Genomic DNA, 19,945 nt, shown 5'->3' on the forward strand with positions numbered 1-19,945 from the left:
CTTACGCAATTCGCTCGTTTCAACCGTTTCAAAATAAACTGACATCTCATATCTCACGGCGCTACTTGACCGTCGTTGATGTACGTTATACGGTCTATAGATTACGATGATTCAGTAACAGGATTTTTTTGACAAAGAACTGTCGTGTTATATATCGTTCCTATATCTTGTAATCTTTCTTTTAAATTTTAATATTTTAACGTAATTAATAGAAACAAGAAATAAAATTGTATAATTGGGATATCTAGGGATGAGATTATTAAAGATTAAAGTCTCGTAATTTTATAATATATATATATATATGATCGTTTATTTATATTATTCCTATAAAATATACGATATATGCATCAGCGAACCTATTTTTTAAGGTCTAGCGTTAAAAAGTCAGCCCTATGAGATTAATAAAAATAAGTAAGGATTTTATTATATTAAATGGATTTTTGGGTGTAGTTATAAAACATTTTGATTGAACCGTTTGATTAAAGATATTCGATTTTTTTTCCCCTGGTATGTAAATTATTCTATGCTGGATATCCAGCAGTGGATAATGACGATAAGAATGAGGCTGGGTGCGTGCGGTAGAGGATACCAACATCTGTAGCAACCTCTGACAGATCGCGCGACTATGTCCATGACAAAATGCGAGGGAAAGCGATATTCAACTATTACGTGAAACGCGCAAGACCTCGGCCGCGAGCAAGGTCGTTCGTTCCAAGGTTCATTTAAGTGTCCTCGATTGCTCGCTCACGCGTCTCGCCGCCGTTCCTATTGTTCTTGCGGAGCTACGACTATGTACTTAGGATTGTTATGTTAAAATCTTTTAAACTATATAGCTCTTGTGGGCCAAAAATCTCGGATATTTTGCCAACAAATCCGGACACGTAAGAAAATGTGTAATATACAAAACGTTTAAAATTTTCTATCACAAACAAAATTAAAAGATTTTAAACATTTTTTTTTTAATGTAATACTTAATATAACAGTCTTCTAGTACGTAAAGCCAATTCAATTAATTATGCTGGCTGTCGATATTAAAAAAAAAAAAAAAAATTTCTTTAGATTCCTCAAACGCTTTCAAAAATTTTCTCCTGACGTTCTGAAAAAATATTCATAAAATAAAAATAGCGTCTGGGGAAACGAAAAGGGCGGATGATAACCTTAATCGCATCTCTCCTTGCGAATCTCTGAAAGTAGTCGATCGAGAGATGAATCGAACACCCCTTCCCCCTCCTACGCCGGTTGAGATTCGCGCTTTTGCGCGGTGTTGACGTCGAAGGGCAGCCCTGACCGAGCCCGACCGAGCGCAACGTTTCCAGCCCTAGCGCGAAGGAAGGATATCGACGTCGTCATGCCGAGAAGAAGTCCGCCGATGCGGAAAGGAACTCCACGGAGGGCAACAACCGATTGAACGCCACCGAAGAGGGACAGGATCTCACACGCTCGTTCGCTTGGTAGTGTCGCGATAACGCCCCGCTCGAGCCGCGGATAAGGTGAGAGAGATGTCGCATTGATGTATGTTTACGCCGATATGTTGTCGCCTATAGATTATTCCTATCAGCCTGCTATCTCGAAGCTGATTAATCACCAATGAGAGACGTCTCGTTGGTTATTCCCTTTCGGAAAAGTCAAAATTAATTATAAGAACGTCATAAATTGTATGAGTCGTTGAAAAGGCCATTCTAGGGCAAGAAAAAAATGTATTCGTACATTCACAAGTCGAAGCGTTGACTTAAAAAATTATTTCTGAAATATAAACACCGTTTTATCATCTCTGAAATGTATATGAATTATAAGTTAGGATGCATGATATTGTTTTCTGATAGATTCAGCGAAGATGAAGGCAACAATTTCTCTTCTTCTGTGCCTTCTTTGCGTCAACCTGCCGGGAGTTATCACGAACGTAGATTCGGTCTGCGGTGGTCACTTGGTGGGCCCTAGGGGTGTCATACAAACGCCAAATTTCCCCGGGCCGTTTCCAATTCCGATCAAGTGTCGCTGGGTGATAGACGTGTCCGACATCCCGTCAAGTAACAGCTCTATCGTCGTCTACTTGATGCAGCTTTATGTCTACAAGGGCCTCCGCTTCACCGAATATGCGTACTACGAGTCCGAGACCATGAATTTCGGGGCGGCTCTGATTAAAGAAGTGACCGAAGGTAACGTCTTCGAATACCGACGCCTAAGGACGTTCAGGCCGTTCCTCGTGGTCGAGTTCGAGCTCGATCGGCTCGAAGGCAATCACGTCAGGGTGCTAAATGATTTGCTTGACGTATATGGATTCAACATAACGTACGAGATGACCGAGGAACATCCGAATCCCGATTCTTGCTCGATGCGTGATTGTTCCTTCGCGGGAAACTGTCTGGTTTCTGCGGATTACACGTAAGTTCTTGAAAAACAATATCCGAAAGGATCTGCTGTACATTTTGTTGATATAATATTTACGGGAATATAACAATCTTCTAACAAATATTTGTCGAATTTCTAATTAACAGTGGATCAAGGTCATTTTTCCTAACATTTCTTTTAGTCTGACGAGTGTTTTTTTCGCAGGTCATTCTGGTGCGATTGTTTCGATGGATTCAGCGGAAGAAATTGTAACGAAGGTCCATTATGTTTTAAAGATGAGCATATTCCAATTTGTCGAAACGGAGCTACGTGCAGGTATGATCTTATAAAACATCATGAAATATATATACAAAAATTAAAAAAATTATATTTAATTCTTTAAATACTATTTTATAATTTTATATTATCTTGTTTAAGATATAAGGCGATTTGTAAAATAAATAACTAGCTACATTGATTGCAGACAAATTGGAGCAGAAGCAATGCACTGTGATTGTCCGAATGGCTACGCCGGACACAATTGCGAAACTCATCTTTTAGACACTTCAGATTCTGGTAAGCTTTTATCTTGATTAGATATATTTAATCCGTTTTATTTTGGTACGCGGGTTATTAATATTCATCGATAAGACTGTATAAAATTGAGTAAAATTTTATGTGAGCAAAAACGAGAAAATATTTCGAGTTTAAAAAAAGTACGTAATAATATTTCTTTGTAGAATGTGCTTCAGAGAGTTGCATACTGCAATGTCCTGTCGACAAACAGGAGCAGCCGTGCACTTGTAAAGACGGCACGAAGATATACAACAGTGAGTTGATGCCTTACATACGTAATAATTTATCGAAACACATTGAATTTTTTTTAAATATAATTTTTGCAACACTGTTTTTTTATTCGCGGCTTTTTAATTAAATTTTTTTAATTTAAAATGCGCAGAAATGTTCTATAATACACATGGACTTTATCGTAGATCGATCGAGATACGAATGCAGGATCAAGTTATCAAATGTTACATCTCTCCGCACGGGTCTATCACAACACGGAAGTTTGGAATCGTTCGTCAGCAAGCAGGTGAGTGAAAAAAATATATATTTAGTTTATCTGACTATTTTTAATAATAATTATTAATCAAAATAAAAAAATTAATCAATATGGTGACATGCTCTATGAAGTATTTGACTGAAACGATAAGACTATAGAAAATATGCATGTTTCGACGTAAATATGACAATATAATTTGCATAAATGGATTATGCAATAAATTACAATTCTTTGTTTTCAAATTAGCATGTGCGCGCAAATAGTTATTTAAAAACATTATTGATAATATTACAATTTGTGTGAAACTGCACGATTTAAACACATGACGCGATTGTCGTCGATAAGCGATGTATTTAATCGCAATCGCCGTATGCGACTATGTGGCAATTACATATCGTAATGATTTTTGTTCATTTACGTCAATCCGAAGAACGCACGTTCGAATGGATATACAATTGTCATTTATAATCTAATCCGTAAATTCAACAACCAATTAATTTATTGCGACGCAGATTGCATTTACGTTTATTTCGTGACAATATAAGAATATTTTAATTTACGTCAGAGTAAAATATCATTATGAGTATATTACCTGAAAATTCCTAAACTCAAAGCAAGCAATATTATCTTTTTGAAATAACTTTTTATTAAATAAAAAATTTTCTCTTGTACCAATTATAAAGTTTGATGGACTATTTACGTGTTGTATGTGTATTAGCGCATACACGCATTGCACGCACATGTGTGCGTGAAAATTAAAGCAAATATTTAAAAAATAATGTTTAATTAAGGAAATTTAAAGTCCAATGTCGGAGTAACTTTTGGACTTTAGAACGTTCTTTAGTCCGGAATTAATTCCTGATATCTGTCAGTTGTCCAAGTTCGTTGAAATTTGCACACAGTGACTATGATTCCCTTTTCTGGCATTTTCAGATAAAGAAATTTCTTAAGAACTTTTCGTACATAGTTCATAGTTAGATGTAGGTAGTGACTTCAGTAATTATATCAGAAATTATGTCTCGATAGATTTAAAAAAAAAAAAAAAAAAAAAGTTATCTTTATTTTATTCCTCGTGAGCAGGTAATATTCAATTTTTCGTCAGTATGTTAGAAAGTACGTTTTAGTAGTCAGTATGCTTCACGGATGCAATACTGGGAATCGGCAGCCTTTCTCTGACGCACGAGAGCTAATTCCTTCCCCCTTGTACCTGCGTAAAATCCCGGGGAAACCCGTTCCGTGTCCTACATTAAAGTTTTTTTTTGTACTTGCTTGATCTTCACTAGGCGTCACTTTGTTTATCTATCAAAAATAGACATAATCCCTTTTATTCAAAGCAGTAACAATGTACATTTTTCAAGTTATTTCTCAATCGATCATTTCGACTTTAATATCGTTGAAAAAAAAAAAAAAAAATGTAACAAGAAATTGTAAGGAATAATTACGGAAATTTACCAGAACTGCGGGCATAATAACGCGAATTATTCTGCTTTTTCTAACGCGCTAGTCGTGGCATTAAGAATTGCGTCAAGAACTTGTCAACGACTTGATAACTCGTGATAACCGGTGAAAGCTCAATCAGCGAAGAAACACGCAGAGAACACGTCAAAAGGGAGGATCGTCGGGTATGAACCATTGATAGAAACGTTCTCGAGGGCGTTAATTTCTGCGTACCGTGCGCAATACGAGATGCGACAATTTGCGATCAGTTACTATCAGCATTGTTTTGCTTCATGCAATACAATCGTGCGAAGGCACGGCAGGCGACGAAACGGGCGGAAACATTCAGACGCGTTTTTTATTTTTTTTTTTTTTTTTTTTTAATCATGCTCGTGGAATCCGGTTTTATCTGCGGTCTTGCGGATTTGTACCAACTGGTGTTACTGCATCTACATTTATCTGTTTATTAACAGATAAACAAAGTGACATTAAAAAAAAGTCTTTCAAGTTTTTCTTTTAATGCGTCGCATAAAAAAGGTTTTTAAATATCTTAACTTAAATTAATCGTTAATCTTTATATTTTTGCCAATCATTTATGTACGTTAGTTAATTCTTTCACACCCAGGCAACTTTTCCTGCAGTTATAAATTTTTTGTGGTATCGTAATTGCTTATTTTGCCTTTCGAAGGATATTGAAATTCTTACAAATTAGTAGGGTAACACCCATAAAATCCGGTTACTACAAGGATATTAGAAATCCCGTTTCCGTAATGGAATTCCCATCAGAAAACTAAGCTTCTTAACGAAATGATATTTCGCAGAAACTATACGAGTATTAATTTTATTGTTATTTTATTTAAAATACTAAAAAAAAATATAATTAACATTAATATGTATAAGATGCAAACGTTAATATTTTATTTCTTAATTTTTTTCTTTGTTTTCTTTTTTCTCCATTTTTTCTCTAATTTAATTATTGAAATAAAAATTGTAAAAAGAGTAATAATCCATCTGACATTACGCCACTGGCGTGAATCTTCGTTCCTTTAATCTTTACTTGAGTCGCAAATGAGATGATTCATTATTCGAACAGTATGAATTTTTTTTTTCCTGTTTTCCATTACATGCAAAGAATTTTGTGCGAAACAAAAGTATTCTTCTCGATACGTTTTTATTTATTTTAAAGAAACAGTAAGCAATAAAGACGTATTTATGTAGCTAGTTGTATGTAAAATATTGATATTATATTTAAAAAATTTACGAATTGCTGCAATTATTTTTTTTTATATAAATTTTAATGGATTAAATTATTTATTTATTATGTAGTATTTCAATTTTACATTTAACTTAAATTTCGTATTACATTTTTCTTTCATAACTTGTTACATCATTAGCAAACGTTAAGGTATCATATTTATGATAATATCACAGTAATCTCATTAATGACTCTTGAATACCTGCACGATCATTCCCTTTTTTTTAGATTAGTGGACTTATCTAAAACGCATGTAGCCTTTTTTCTAAGTATATCTAACTGATTGCGTTACCAGTTACGTTATCAGTCAAGGATATTGCAATTATCGATATGATGAGTAAAGAAATCATGTCAAATTCGCAGCTTCGTTTTATTCTCGCTAAATGCAGGTTGTTGATGTTATTGTAGTACTTGCGAGTTTCAGGGAAGTCTAAAAATATTATCCACATCTAAGAATTGAGTTATTTTTACAAATGAAGAAGAACCACAATCGATGATAACTGCCAATTCTCAATAGGTATTAGATAAATAATTATCTTTCAAAATTATCTTTCCAAAAATGTATCGCAACGATATGAAATTTATTTTATTTTACACTTGCGATAAGATTATCGGTTAAGTTGCATTTAATGCAAGAATCTTAAATACAGGAAATTATTATTTGTTTCAAAAGCTGCGGGTTGATTTCCAAAAATCTTATGATAAAAATATTTTGCATCAAGTACTTTACGTATCAGTATGCTAGTTTTGTTAAAAACTTTAGTTATTCCCCAGAGAAATTTGCATCTACGCAAACAGTATTCGTAATTTGCGAGAGTAATAAGGAAAACCAGCTGCGGAATTACGCCTATAATATACACATAATTATCTAGTACATATCTCGTTTTAATATACATATTTATCAAGAGACAACTTGTGTCCAGGTACTTTGGGATTTTCCGCTGGTCCTTCGATTAACAAAATATCTTATCTGTCAATGAGAGATACGAAAAAAATAAAATAAAATAATAAAGAAATTAGTCTAACTGGCAAGTAATTTTGTTTCCGAATTCTAAGAAGTAAGTAAATGGAGACTTTTAAAAATACCTAATTTATAACTTTTACAAATTATCTTATTACTTTTAATGACCATTAGATATATTTTTAGAAAATGCTTTATAGTTAATGAATATCTTTTTATTTTAATATCTTAAAAAGAATAGTTAATTACGGAAACAACTCAACCGATGTAATCTTGAATATAATCTTGTTATATCATCGAAATATGCGGTTGTTGCACAATGTAAATTATGCATTGTCTCTCTTTCTCTTTAGAGCAGTAATATTAGTAGATACAATTATATTCGTTGGCACAAAGAGCTGATAACCGTTGTAACAAAATGGTTACGAAAAGAAACCTTCGGTGGTTACTATTTTTATATGATTAAAATAGAGACTGTACGCGGAAAGCACATAATTATCTCTCTGAAATTATTTATACTATGTAGAACTATATTTAGTAGTTGATTACTCTCTCTGATGTTTTTTTTTTTTTTTTTTTAACAATTGTATTTTATCATGTACAAGTTTTTAGGCAAGGAGATTTTACGTAAAATTAATAATGTCGCGTGGCACGTTTATCAGAGAGTTCTACACTTGATGTATATTTTCCGATTTGGATTTTTATCCCAATTGGAAAATATACCTAATCTTGGTTTATCACAGACGTTGAACAGCTGATGAAACGCCGGTGCAACCGAAGCATTTGTGGCTTGCATCATTTTCGTTAATAGTGCGTAACTTTTTCCATCTTTTCTCTTCGGTACATAGTTATCGCAAGGGAAAAAATAGTAAAAAACTTTAATTAGATTTGGCTTTAAAAATATATTATACTGATGGACTCGCATAATATTAGCGTTATGCAACATACGTACATATAATCGTATCGTATTAAATTAATTCATAGGTGATATGCACTACATACATGTAATTGTTGCGGGTTATCTATTAGAATAAAGTTTATTGACCGACGTAATTGCAACGTCGATCAATATACTTTAGATGAGGTGTTTGCGCATGATGAAACAAGTTATCAAAGATATACGTGCATGATGATGATGATGATGATGATGCAAAAAACTCTTGTCTTCACGTGTTTTCACGTGTCTTGCATACAATAATTTTGGAGTTGCACAAGATGACTTTTTCCACTTTGGAAATTTATCACAAGAGATCTGAAAAAATTAAGAAAAAAAAAGAAAACATATTTTATGGGTCTTAAAGGGATACATATTTTAATTCATATTATAAATGTAAAATCAGGCGTTCACATATTTCAGGGATTTTTCTTATTTAAGAAAAATTAAAACAATTTATTGCTTAATCCACAAACGGCACACTGAACCATAACCCAGTGTTTTGAATATCATATATCCATAATATTATGAAGATGTATTTTTCTTTGTGTTAAAAAAAAAAAAAAAATGTGCATTTTTATATACATATAATTCATTTATTATGCAAGAAAATACGAAAACAAGAAAGCTCATTTATTTCGCCACACTTACTTCAAACTTTATGTTTATTCAACATTTAGAGCTAAAAACTAAACACATACGCACACTAGTGTAAGAATCAAAATTACATGCATAGTTATTTATCGATCAGTAAGCAAATAATATGATATTCCAGTGGCGTTAAAGTGAATCATGTACGCGTATGCGAGACCCTCTATGAGTCATTTTAATTCTGTATCAGCGTTCTGATATATGCCATTGTTGATTATATTACGACGTAACATCGTTCCTTAGCAGATAAATTTTTTTTCTTTTCTGCAAAATTTATTATTTAGCTCGGTAATATCGTGTAAAAGCTGATCGTATTGTCTCTCTCGACTAAAATTATTTATCTTTGTCCATGTGATTTGAGATAAGATCCATCACACATACATATACATATTATATACATATATGCAAAAATGTTAAATATAAAAATAGGGCAGAATCTCTTCTCGCTCAAGCGTTAGCTCTGAGATTATTACAAAATATCTTATAGATTTTTAACTTTTTAGTGCCGAAAAATTATTAACTTTCCCGCATATGAAACTTAATTTTTTACAAGTCTTTGATAACTTGGACCGACCGGGGATGGTTAGGTCAATGACTTTGACCTCATTCGAGGTCAAGGTCTCCGTCGAAATTAATTGAAAGTCGCCCAAAGGGTGGGGTAGGGGGTGGTGGGTGAAGGTAAACGATGACACACGTTTTAAATATAAAATTGTATTCTTTAATGCGACAAATTTAATTGGGTCGCTTTAATTATTCATTTCATCCGTTAGCTCTTCTTTTTCTCGTTTGCCTCATGTTCTCAATTATGAATTACTGTCCTCGAATGCGATTAGCTATTTTACTCTCCTCCTGGGAAATCGTGTGCGCGGAGACGTAACTCAGTTAGCGGCTTCGGCGTCGCGTTTTTCCTCGGGTTTCCCGGTAAAGTTGGCCGTCCGCGCCGGGCATCGATAAAAAGCATCCGTTATGTATGTACATACATATACCCTATCGGAATATCCGAGGAAGCTTGGTGGGGGGCCGACCTCTATAAAAGAGGCGCGCGCCACGCTTACGTGTCTTCGTATCGTCAGAACCTCCTCCGTGAGTCGTCGTCGAGCTGTGAGAACGTTACGCGAGTGTTGCGCGAGTTTGCGTCAGAGCGAAGTTGAGTGAAAGCGGAGGGAAGCGAAGTTGGTCCCAGGCCGCCTGGAAAGAAAAAGAATTCAAGTGATTCGGTAGAGACCGGCGAGAATCTCGAAGTCAAGCCGGGTCGCAACAGGTCGGGGGATTAAAGCGACGAAAATTCGTCCAACGGACATTACCGAGCGCACGAGGATTCCGACGTTCAGCGAGGTGTGCAGGGGAGACGCGTTGAAAATTGAACCGAGACCGAGCGCAGAGACGGACATAGCGACCGATATGACTCGTTGCCAGGAGCCGCAATCCTATCACGCGCAGACCACGATGGCCGACAGGTAGCTATCACGAAATAAGAGTATCTATATGCCCGGTGCACGGGATTTCCACGTGGCCTGTGACACGCAACACTCGACGAGAGGCGTAGCATGATTGGTCGTGGTTCTCTCAACAGTGATAAAGAAATGCTTGGTCACGACGAGGTAATTTCGATTTATCGCCGACCTCTTCTTCTTCCCCCTCGTTCGTTTTAACGCGAAAGGCGCTTTCAACATTGCGTAACAATTTTTTATTTGTTAACAAATGACTCGGCGGAATATATTTTATCGCGGTCAAAATAGAATTTCTCAAAAGCGACCGCGTATCTTATTTATCTTTGCTCGGTTCGCGGAAATCGTTATCCTACCGCAAGCTGTAGGTATGTATCTAAAGCTTGCGGAAGAATTTCTCAATTTTGCTCTTTGCATACTTTTCGAAATCTTCGAGTCACCGTGGTAAAAATTATTTCAGCAATTGCTGGTCGGCAAGAGCAATCGAAAGAGTCGTCTCGAAGCACCTTGCACTTTCCGCGTATAGATTAAATCGCCGCGTCATATCGCGATTCGTAGAACCCGTCGTGGAAATTCCAAGTATTACTCTACACTGTCGCGCCAGCTTATGTAACTCTTGATGCACCGATAATGATTGATCGAGGATGAATTCTAGTGGGAAGTCGTCGTGGCGCGAGGAGTCGAGCTGCTACGGGAGCACCGTCACTTGCGGGATGCTGCCGACTCTACGAGAACTGGCGTCCAGAGGCTGCAACAGTCGAGGTAGCGTTTGCCTAGTGCCCTTCGACGTGGACATGGACGCGGCCAGCCATCTCCAGATGACCCTGCTCGAGGCCTACTGCCGGGAGATCGGGATCGAGGTGCTCAGCGTTTCCAAGGAGACGATCCGCCTCCACTTGTGCCCAGGCAGCACAGACCTATCCTGCGTTCTGATAAGCGACAAAGATTCATATTTTCCGAAGCTGCCCAAGTGAAATTCAAGGACTTGCTCTTGAGGGCTGAAATCAAAGGACCGGTTCACGAGCGGTCTTTAACTAGAGCTCATGCTACTTGCCTGAGGTTCCCGCATCGGGGAGAATTCCCACGCGGAGGATAAAAAGGGAGTTTCGAACTGGGCGAGCTAATATGTCCTGTGTGTGTCTCACGGCAGCGAGACGGGAGCAATGGACATTATACTGAGAAATAAAAAAAATTATGTGTATATAAGCGAGACTTATCCGATCCATCTTATGCCAAGTCTGCAAATTTTACCAATTTGGAAACACTTTCTGTACTTGTTTTTTGTTTGTTCTTTTCTTTCTTTCAATACACGAGTACTTATTTCTACTCGAAATGCAGAAAGTGCGAAACGAAGAAGCTGAGGAGAAGGAATCTGCTATTGTTAGAACAAGATTTACGATTTAATAAGTGAAGCTTGTATCTTTTAATTATTCACTCGCAGAATATAAAGTAATAATTAAATATGTATACATCTGTATCAATTATATAAATTTGTCATAAAGACAAATCAATCTATATTACGTACTATATTTTGTAATTATCAACGATTAATGTCGAAGAACAATGTGAATGTATAACATCGTGATTGATAAAATCAAATAACATGGAAATATTAAGTACGTCCTTATCTCTGATACCTATCCTTTGTATCTTTTTTATTCTTGTTCTCTTATTATAAATAATCCAATAATTTTATGCTTATTTAATTCGCTGAAACTTTTCTCGTAGCTTGCCAAATACTTAAGGAACTCCAATGTCACTTCTATGGAGGAATTAAAAATCCTGAATGTGACGTGAGTAGGTACACATTGGAAGGATAAAACGTAACAGTTGTACACAAAATATAAAAATGAATCGTGTTTGAAATAATTTGTACGTAAAATGCCTGGAATTAATTTCTACTCTGCTCTCTTTTTTTTGTCTATTTTTTTTCTCGAATTTTTCTCCAACTTAATTATATTTAGTTTAATTATTGAGAAATATTTTTTGCACAATTTTACACAATTTCTTACATCTGGCGTCGCAACTTGAGGTAATAGTAGGAAGCAAATAAAAACCTTAAATTTAATACTTCTTTAGTTTTTTTTAATAAGATACATATGTTTACATAAAAGAAAAGAAATTAAGGTTTTAAGTAAATTCTCAACTTTTATATCGATTGAATAAAAATACATATAATTGTTAATAAAGAAATTTCTTAAAACTAGAACCAGAATAATATTAAAATATTTTATTAAATCATAACCGAAATCGAATGATGCTTTTGTTTCGGTTCAGGTTCCTGCCAAAATAAAAAAAGAAAATTAATTAATGTATTTTGTGCACAAGAAATGCCTTTTATGCTTAATCGCTGTTTAACTTTATATGTATATGTATTATTTCCTTTGACAGACCAACGGCTGAAGTTACTTTTCATTTTTTCGGGAATTCCGATGACGGGGATAAAATTCGTGAGTCCCTCAATCGACTTGTACAACGTCGACGTCTCAGTGAAATAGCGTTGGAATCTACACACTTTACTTTTCAGCAAAAACCTGCACTGAAGTTACAGGTAAACTTATTGCAATTCGAATAAGTAATAAGAATTTAGTTGAAATATTAATTGAAGGAAAGTCTTCGCGTTTAAGCTACTAAAAATAATTATTCTTTAATAAATACTTTTAATTAATAATTATTCCAATTTATACAAATGTATTATATAGATAAAATTGCAAATATGTTAGTGAAGAATCACGACTTTAGTCGATTATGAAATTGATTATTCTTAGCGTTTTCTTTAATTATACAACTTAAAGAAGAATAATTATGTTTCAGAGTCTCCGTATCAATCAAGTGAATGATAATGAGGTTCACTTGGGAGAGCAAATCGTTTTATCGTGCGTTGCTCAAGGAAGCTACAACATAGATTTCGTTTGGTACAAAGACGGCATGTTGGTGAACACGAGTAAGGCTATTAGGTGAGCAAACTATCAATGGCTTAGAATTTATATTGAAGTGCAGTCAAGTGCAATCATGAATTAAAATGACAATGTCGAGATGTATAAATATATTTAATTTTTTTTTTTTTTTTTTTTTTTTTTTTTTAAAGAAAATTTAGTTTTCTCAGCATCTTAATTGCCTCAATGTTTCAGAGAAATTTGGATCAAACGCTTGCCGAATGATGGATCAGATGTATACACGTCGATGTTGACGATCGAGAAAGCGACTCCGCTCGACGTAGGTCAATATACGTGTCAGGTAGTTGACTGGGGTGTACAACAGTGCAAAGGTATCTACATCGAGGTCAGAAATGAGCCGGACGTGAAGGTGGTGCCGATGAGTGCCACCGTAGAGAAAGTAAGTTGCAAATAGATTCGCTTAACGTGCAAATAATATGCATTTATAGAAAGTAAGACGTATATTAATACTTCAAGATTTTTTACAGGGCAACAATGTACAGCTGACTTGCATGACTCCAAATATGCGTAACATCGGAATTGGATTCGGCTGGACGAAGAACCGCGCCTTGCTTAAATTAGAGCCCGGTCGAGCGGTTTGGGAAGATCTGTATCCAGCGGGTAGCATTCTAAAAATCACTAATATTCAGGTAGAGTCAGACGTACGCGTTGATTTCTTTATTTAATTATTTATAGAATTTATAAATTAAATTTATAAATTAAAAATTAAAGAATTTAATTCTTTCTATTAAAGCTTACTTCTAAAATTTAAAAAATATTTAAAAAAATTGGAACAAAAGTTCAAAAATGTGTTCGATTAATACCAAGTGGTTTATTTGGCATTTTAGAAATCGGCGATTTATACCTGCAACGTAGCGCACAAGTCCATGTCTGTGAGAATCGAAGTCATGAATCGAACATTGATACCGATATGCTTTAAAACGAAGTCTTGGGGTTTACAATGGCCAGATACTGCGCCTGGATCAGAGGCGCTACTAGAGTGTCCTCGGTATTTTGTAGGCCAACGAGTATCCAGGCTGTGCTCGATGAAGGACGCTACCACACCCGAATGGCAAATACCAGACTTTTCGTCTTGTTTATACGAACCGTTAATTTTACCGTATAATAATGTGAGTATTTTTTTAATATTTGGTCATATTCAAATTAAATTTTAGTATTTGTTAATAAATATATAAAAATTAAAAAATAGTTAATCTTATTATTCTTAGGCTGATCGACTCTTAATATCTGTAATATTATTTGCAAAATTAATTAAAAATATTCTCAATTTATTGTCAAGACGACATGTATAATGTTACGCAATTCATTTAATTTACAGTTTCGAAGTCTAACATTAGGGTATCAGAAAACCACGAGCTCGGACACGATTCTCGCCTTTTGGGAGATCTTGCGCAAACGTGGATTGCCATTTTATCCTGGCGAAGGCGATCGTATAATGAGTATGTTGGCAGAAATCGAACGATATCAGAACACCATCGATCTACAGGATGCACATGCCTCTGCAGAAGCTCTGACTCATATAATAAATCGCATACTAAGTGATGAATATTCAATTTTGAGTCAAGAGGTAAAAACAATTCAGGCATAGTGTAGAAAGGACTGGTTTTGTAAAAGATTGCTAAATTAAACTTTATTATATATAACTTTTTAATAATTTATTTTTTAGAAACTATCAGTATTACTTCAGCTTACGCAACGTAATTTAATTCACTGGTCTAAACAGCTGAAAAATGTATATAAGCAGCATCTGCCTCTGTCTTCCATGGTTGTAGATATTCAACAACTGGAATCTCAAAATGCAGACAGTATAACGCATTCCCTTCAAATACCTTCGTCTGATTATATGTAACTACTTTTATACTTGCACAAGTTAATTTTTTTTTACAAAATAATCTTTTAAAACAATATATTTTTTATATATGTATATATGTTAAAAGTTTTCATCATTTATTTATGACAGATATCCAGATTGGTACGAAGACAAAATAGCCGTACGATTATGGAAGAAACAACGCAATATAAAATCTAATAATTCATATACTGGAATTGTTATCGTATATAAAAACATGTCGCGCTTTATACCAACAGCATACATTAAGGAGCTCGAGTAAGTTAATTTATTCATTAATAAGTTAAACGCGGGATTGAAAAATCCGAATAAATAAGCTAAAATAGGGATTGATAAGCGATTATTACTCTTAAATGCCTAGTTACTTATAAAATTTTATTAATTAAAATTTTATCTTCATAGTGATGGCACAGACTTAGAATTCCGCATCAACTCTCGAGTGATCACTATCGCCGTACCTTCTTTTGGTGCCGATAAATATAATAAGATATGGATTGATCTCCAAATCCGACATTTACAAAACCAGACGAGCTCTTGGAACACATCGTGTGGCCTAATAGATAATACTGGGTCGTGGGATCTCAATACTTGCGTAGCAAATACAGTGCCTAATGACGTTATGACGCATTGTTTGTGTCCAACTACAGGAACAATCGCCGTTTTCTTGACGACTCGCGCAGCAAAAGTACGTACAGCTTCAATTAAAATCTTTTTTTTTATTTTAATATTTATAGAATGAGAATCTTAGAAAAGATTCATGTTAATTAATTCGTTATTATAGGTAGTGCTGGCGAAAACAGAGCAGACCACGTTTATTATAATATTTGGATGCAGCAGTTGCCTCATTCAGTGTCTACTGTCCGCTTTTATACTAGGCACTTTTTGGTGGAAGCATAAAAGCTGGCTAAATTTTCTAAAACTCCAATGCTGTGGTGCATTAATAGGTGCAATGGCAATCTTCATTTACGCCGTCCACACTAATCTTCCAGAAGTAATTATACTTTACGTTTAAATTCTTAGAACATTAGCTTTTGTTATCCGAGCTTTAAATCTAATATTTTCTTTTATTATAAAATAAATCTTACAAATTATAAAATTGTTATCTTGTTCTAAATTTAGCGTAGACTGCTGTAGACATAATATCGCATTTTTTAAGACTTAATTATTTAATTTAATTAGACTTTAAACATATTTTTTCTCATTATTTTACAGTCATCTTATTCGCTCGTGGCAATAGGATTAGAGGCGTTTCTCCTTGTAGGAATGTCTGCGCCTATTTCTGAGGCTCTAATAGTATATGCCAAACTTACGCAAATTCGACCGAGCCAACATTTTCAACCGACAGTGATCGCTGTGATAACTGGTACGATTTACATAATTTATAAATATCGTTCGAAATTTATATACCATCACAAAATGCCACTCGCAATCATATATTTCGTAGGCGTTCCAATCTTGGCTGTATTTGCAACCGAATTGACGCACAAAAGTACCGGATGGCGACACGAATCCTGGTGGCTCATATATGGCAGCGGCGTTTATAACATATTTGTCACCTGCGCCACAATGATGTTTTTAGTATTCGCGCTGCTGTACATGGGAGTGTTCCACAAAGTCCACACGTTGGTAGAGGAAAATGCGATGAAGAGAGAAGCTGTAGAAACGAGGTAACTGCAAATTCACGTAATAAGATTTTCAAACTTTACAAACTACGCGATTTTTGTTACAGAATACGAATACTGCACCGTGCAGCTATCATCATATTCTGTATCATTGCTATGGAGGCATCTTCTATTTTTTACATAAATTCATCGTCTGTAATTTTTCACTATGTTTTCGCATCCTTGTCTTTCGCTCTGGTGAGTTTTCTTTTAAACAAAGCTTTATGATAAACGGATAGATAGATGTATTAAACTAATTAAACTATTGTTGTGCAGGGTTTTAGTATAGTAATCGTGTATGTCGTAAATGGCGAGAGTGCGATTATCGGGCCAATGTTGCGGAGAATGAGGTGGAAACGCAACGCTGATGAAGAACGTTCATCGGAACCTATAAAAGGTATTGCAAGCTTAGTCTTCTTAAAACGGTACATTATTCATATTAATTACTATAATAAAATATAAGGGAGATATTTTTTTCACATTAAATTATAAAAGCGCTGTCTTTATTAGTGTGCTCGAAAGCTGACGCCGAGGTGGAGAACGACTCGGCGACTCCTCCAGCGTCGTCTTCAATCGTCGGCGAGCCGTATCGAGAGATACGAGGAGTTGCCGCGGGTAGCATAGATATGCGTGAATTTGTATCCGAATCCTCATCCACCTACGTCAAATCCTCCGTCCCGGCGACCAGCAGATTCCTACCGGAAATCCGGATAGATCACTCGGACAATATTGATCTCGAGAACTATAATACGAGTCCGCGCAAATACCAAGAATCGTCGGTGTTCATTGATCCGGCGTTCTCGGTACGTGGCACCCGTTGCGTCAACGAGACAATAGGCTACAGCGCTAACGAGCGCGGCACTTTGCGCGGTGACGCATCCGGCAAATTTCGTGGAGACAGTAAAGTCTTCCTGCCAACGGCGAGCGTGTCCTCGGAGTCTTCGAGCAAAGTCCTCTGCAGTGCCGACGTAGAGTCGCGATTAGGCGCGATGCCGGACGTCACGCTGGCCGTGAAGAGCGACGTCGAGTTGACGTCGCGAACGAGCGCAGAGCTCAAGAGCCGGGAGCATGTGATAAGCGTTATGCCGGATATCGCCAATACGAGCGAGCGCAAGCAGCCCGATGGCGAGGAGAAGACGCCGGAAATTGTAGCAACAGCGGGTAGCTGTGATAGCGCGACCAGCGGTATGCTGGACCGCATCTCTCACGATCTCGACTACTTGCTTAATCGTACGCATGCCAAAGAAGGAGCTTGAAGAGCTTCTCCCGAGATCGCAAGAAAGTATATTTGCGATAAACGCACGGACAAACATAGATTATTAAATTTGTACGAAATGGATCTCGCCATAAATTTTCATATTAACAGGTAAGCTGCAAATTATTTCATATCGCAGTCGTACTATAATTATCTAGAATAATATTCGTCGATAATTGCATTTTTCACTATGTAATAAGGACTCGATTGATAATGCTATACCACTCATTTGCTACAATGACATAAAAATTATCGTAAAAGCTATTTACGAAAAGTGCTAAGAATTTAATATAGTAAATGATGAATTTATACATGCTAGTTAGATATTTTTACTCCTTTACAATTGCTACACCAGAATCGCATTAAAATAATTATATTATAAAATTTTAATAATTTAAAATATTATTCTAGCTTAGTTTCTGAAAAATATTGTTTTTTAAGTTATATCAATGTTGTAGCAAATGAACGATCGTATCAAGAGTTACAAAAATCAAAATCTAAACTACATATTATCGAAGTATATATAAAGTACATATATTGTCCCTTTTTTTATTTCTCATACTTTTACATATGTACGAGACGGAAATACCAGATTAATTGTAATCTGATCGTTGATCGTTAATTGCGTAAGGATCAATGCGACAAATGACTATCATTGCACTCCATCCATTGAAATTTACTTATAAATTTTTAATCAAAATGTTCACGCTTCACTATAAACACTTGCATTTACGTCCATTATACATCGTGAAAAGATCTATCGTACGAATAAATGAATAAAACGCTGAGAAATAAAATGCGTGTGAATTTTCGATTTATGTACAATAATATTAATAATTATGTATAACTGTACAGATTTTTAGAAGGTGAGAATACTCGAGTCGATAGCCTTTCCGAGTTAAAGTATTTATTTATCACTGTCATACAGCCCTTTCATAATATCCACGAGTTAGTCGTCGCGCTCTTTTTCGTCGTTTATAATTTGTATTATAAAGCTATACACATTCAATTTAGTTTGATAATCTACTTACATACTTAAGATCGAAGTTTATGTTGTTGTAGTAATAGGTACCTCTAGTGGGGTTAGTCGTTTAATGAGAAATGCTTCACTGAAATCGATTCGACCGAGGTATGAAACTGGAGCAGTATCTCTTTTGGCCAAGCATGTGTTATAAATGCAAAAGACGTAATAAGATCTGTGTTAGTCTGTTAGCACTCGAATATATCTATATGACTAGTTTTCTGTGTCAACAGATTTTTCTTAAAAATATAAAATATTTACAAGGATTTTCTAATTTTATCGAGATTTAATAATCTCTCTTGATTTAATCACATCAATAATACCCAAGTATAGAGTAGGGCCGTGGCTTTATCCGATTACACTATTGAGCCAGTATTACATCGCAACCTTGCCTAAAAGTAAAATAAACAAGCACGCTGCTATACTTTCTGTCGCGAATAATTCACATATTCGCTTATTTCTAAACAATAGATTTTACAATAGTTTGAGTATTTTGGCGAAAGTAGTCAGAATGATGAGAGATCGAAAGATTGCCTGAAATATAAAAAAAATAAAAAAAAAAAACCCAAGAATCCATACAATACTTAAATATTAATAAATTTCATAACAGCACAATGTACAATGAAGAGACAATTTTTTTTTTTTTTTTCTTCTACGCATAATTAAATCAATTTTTGTCAATTTATACATGAAATAAATTTTATAGTATACACTGCCATGTCGAAAAGCATCAGATACGATTTTGGCGTATTAATTTTCATCATTTATAATTCTAAGGGACATGAAAAACACGATACGTAACGAGCGTTCGTAAATGTTATTCCGATAGGTAGATTACGACATGTAAGTATCAAATTGTACGTAGCTTCGTATAAATATGAATTAATATTCAGCAGACCTCTAACTGTACCTCTTAATTATACAATCACAAGTATTTTGGTCTTTTTACATTAGATTTATACATTCCTTCTTGCAATTTGTCGCCTACCCATATATAACAATATAACAGGTGAGACTGTATAATGTAAAAGTTCTAGAATATAGAGGACCAACAAAACTCGAAACAACGGAAGTATTACTTCGATAGCCTAAATACAAAAGTAAATATAAACTAAGCGGTTCCTA

General features: G+C 35.2%; 2 protein-coding genes across 2 annotated transcripts; both read left to right on the forward strand.

Moving 5' to 3' along the window:
- Positions 1 to 1,138: 1,138 nt before the first annotated feature.
- Positions 1,139 to 19,935, forward strand: LOC139110049 (uncharacterized). The gene is made up of 22 exons (XM_070669558.1): positions 1,139 to 1,490; positions 1,824 to 2,382; positions 2,554 to 2,664; positions 2,813 to 2,904; positions 3,069 to 3,158; positions 3,321 to 3,421; positions 11,806 to 11,870; positions 12,469 to 12,628; positions 12,892 to 13,034; positions 13,209 to 13,413; positions 13,502 to 13,663; positions 13,862 to 14,143; positions 14,353 to 14,601; positions 14,701 to 14,879; positions 14,995 to 15,141; positions 15,286 to 15,568; positions 15,665 to 15,874; positions 16,096 to 16,246; positions 16,328 to 16,550; positions 16,613 to 16,742; positions 16,821 to 16,941; positions 17,055 to 19,935. The coding sequence occupies exons 2-22, from the start codon at positions 1,835 to 1,837 to the stop codon at positions 17,798 to 17,800; spliced, it is 4,398 nt and encodes a 1,465-aa protein (XP_070525659.1). The 5' UTR covers positions 1,139 to 1,490; positions 1,824 to 1,834; the 3' UTR covers positions 17,801 to 19,935.
- On the forward strand, positions 9,679 to 11,693 carry LOC139110089 (uncharacterized). Its single transcript, XM_070669655.1, has 2 exons — positions 9,679 to 10,086; positions 10,733 to 11,693. Exons 1-2 carry the CDS (start codon positions 10,031 to 10,033, stop codon positions 11,049 to 11,051), a joined length of 375 nt encoding a protein of 124 aa, XP_070525756.1. The 5' UTR covers positions 9,679 to 10,030; the 3' UTR covers positions 11,052 to 11,693.
- Positions 19,936 to 19,945: the final 10 nt, after the last annotated feature.

This window comes from Cardiocondyla obscurior, linkage group LG19, assembly GCF_019399895.1.
Source record: "Cardiocondyla obscurior isolate alpha-2009 linkage group LG19, Cobs3.1, whole genome shotgun sequence".
NCBI classification, from domain to species: Eukaryota; Metazoa; Arthropoda; class Insecta; order Hymenoptera; family Formicidae; genus Cardiocondyla; species Cardiocondyla obscurior.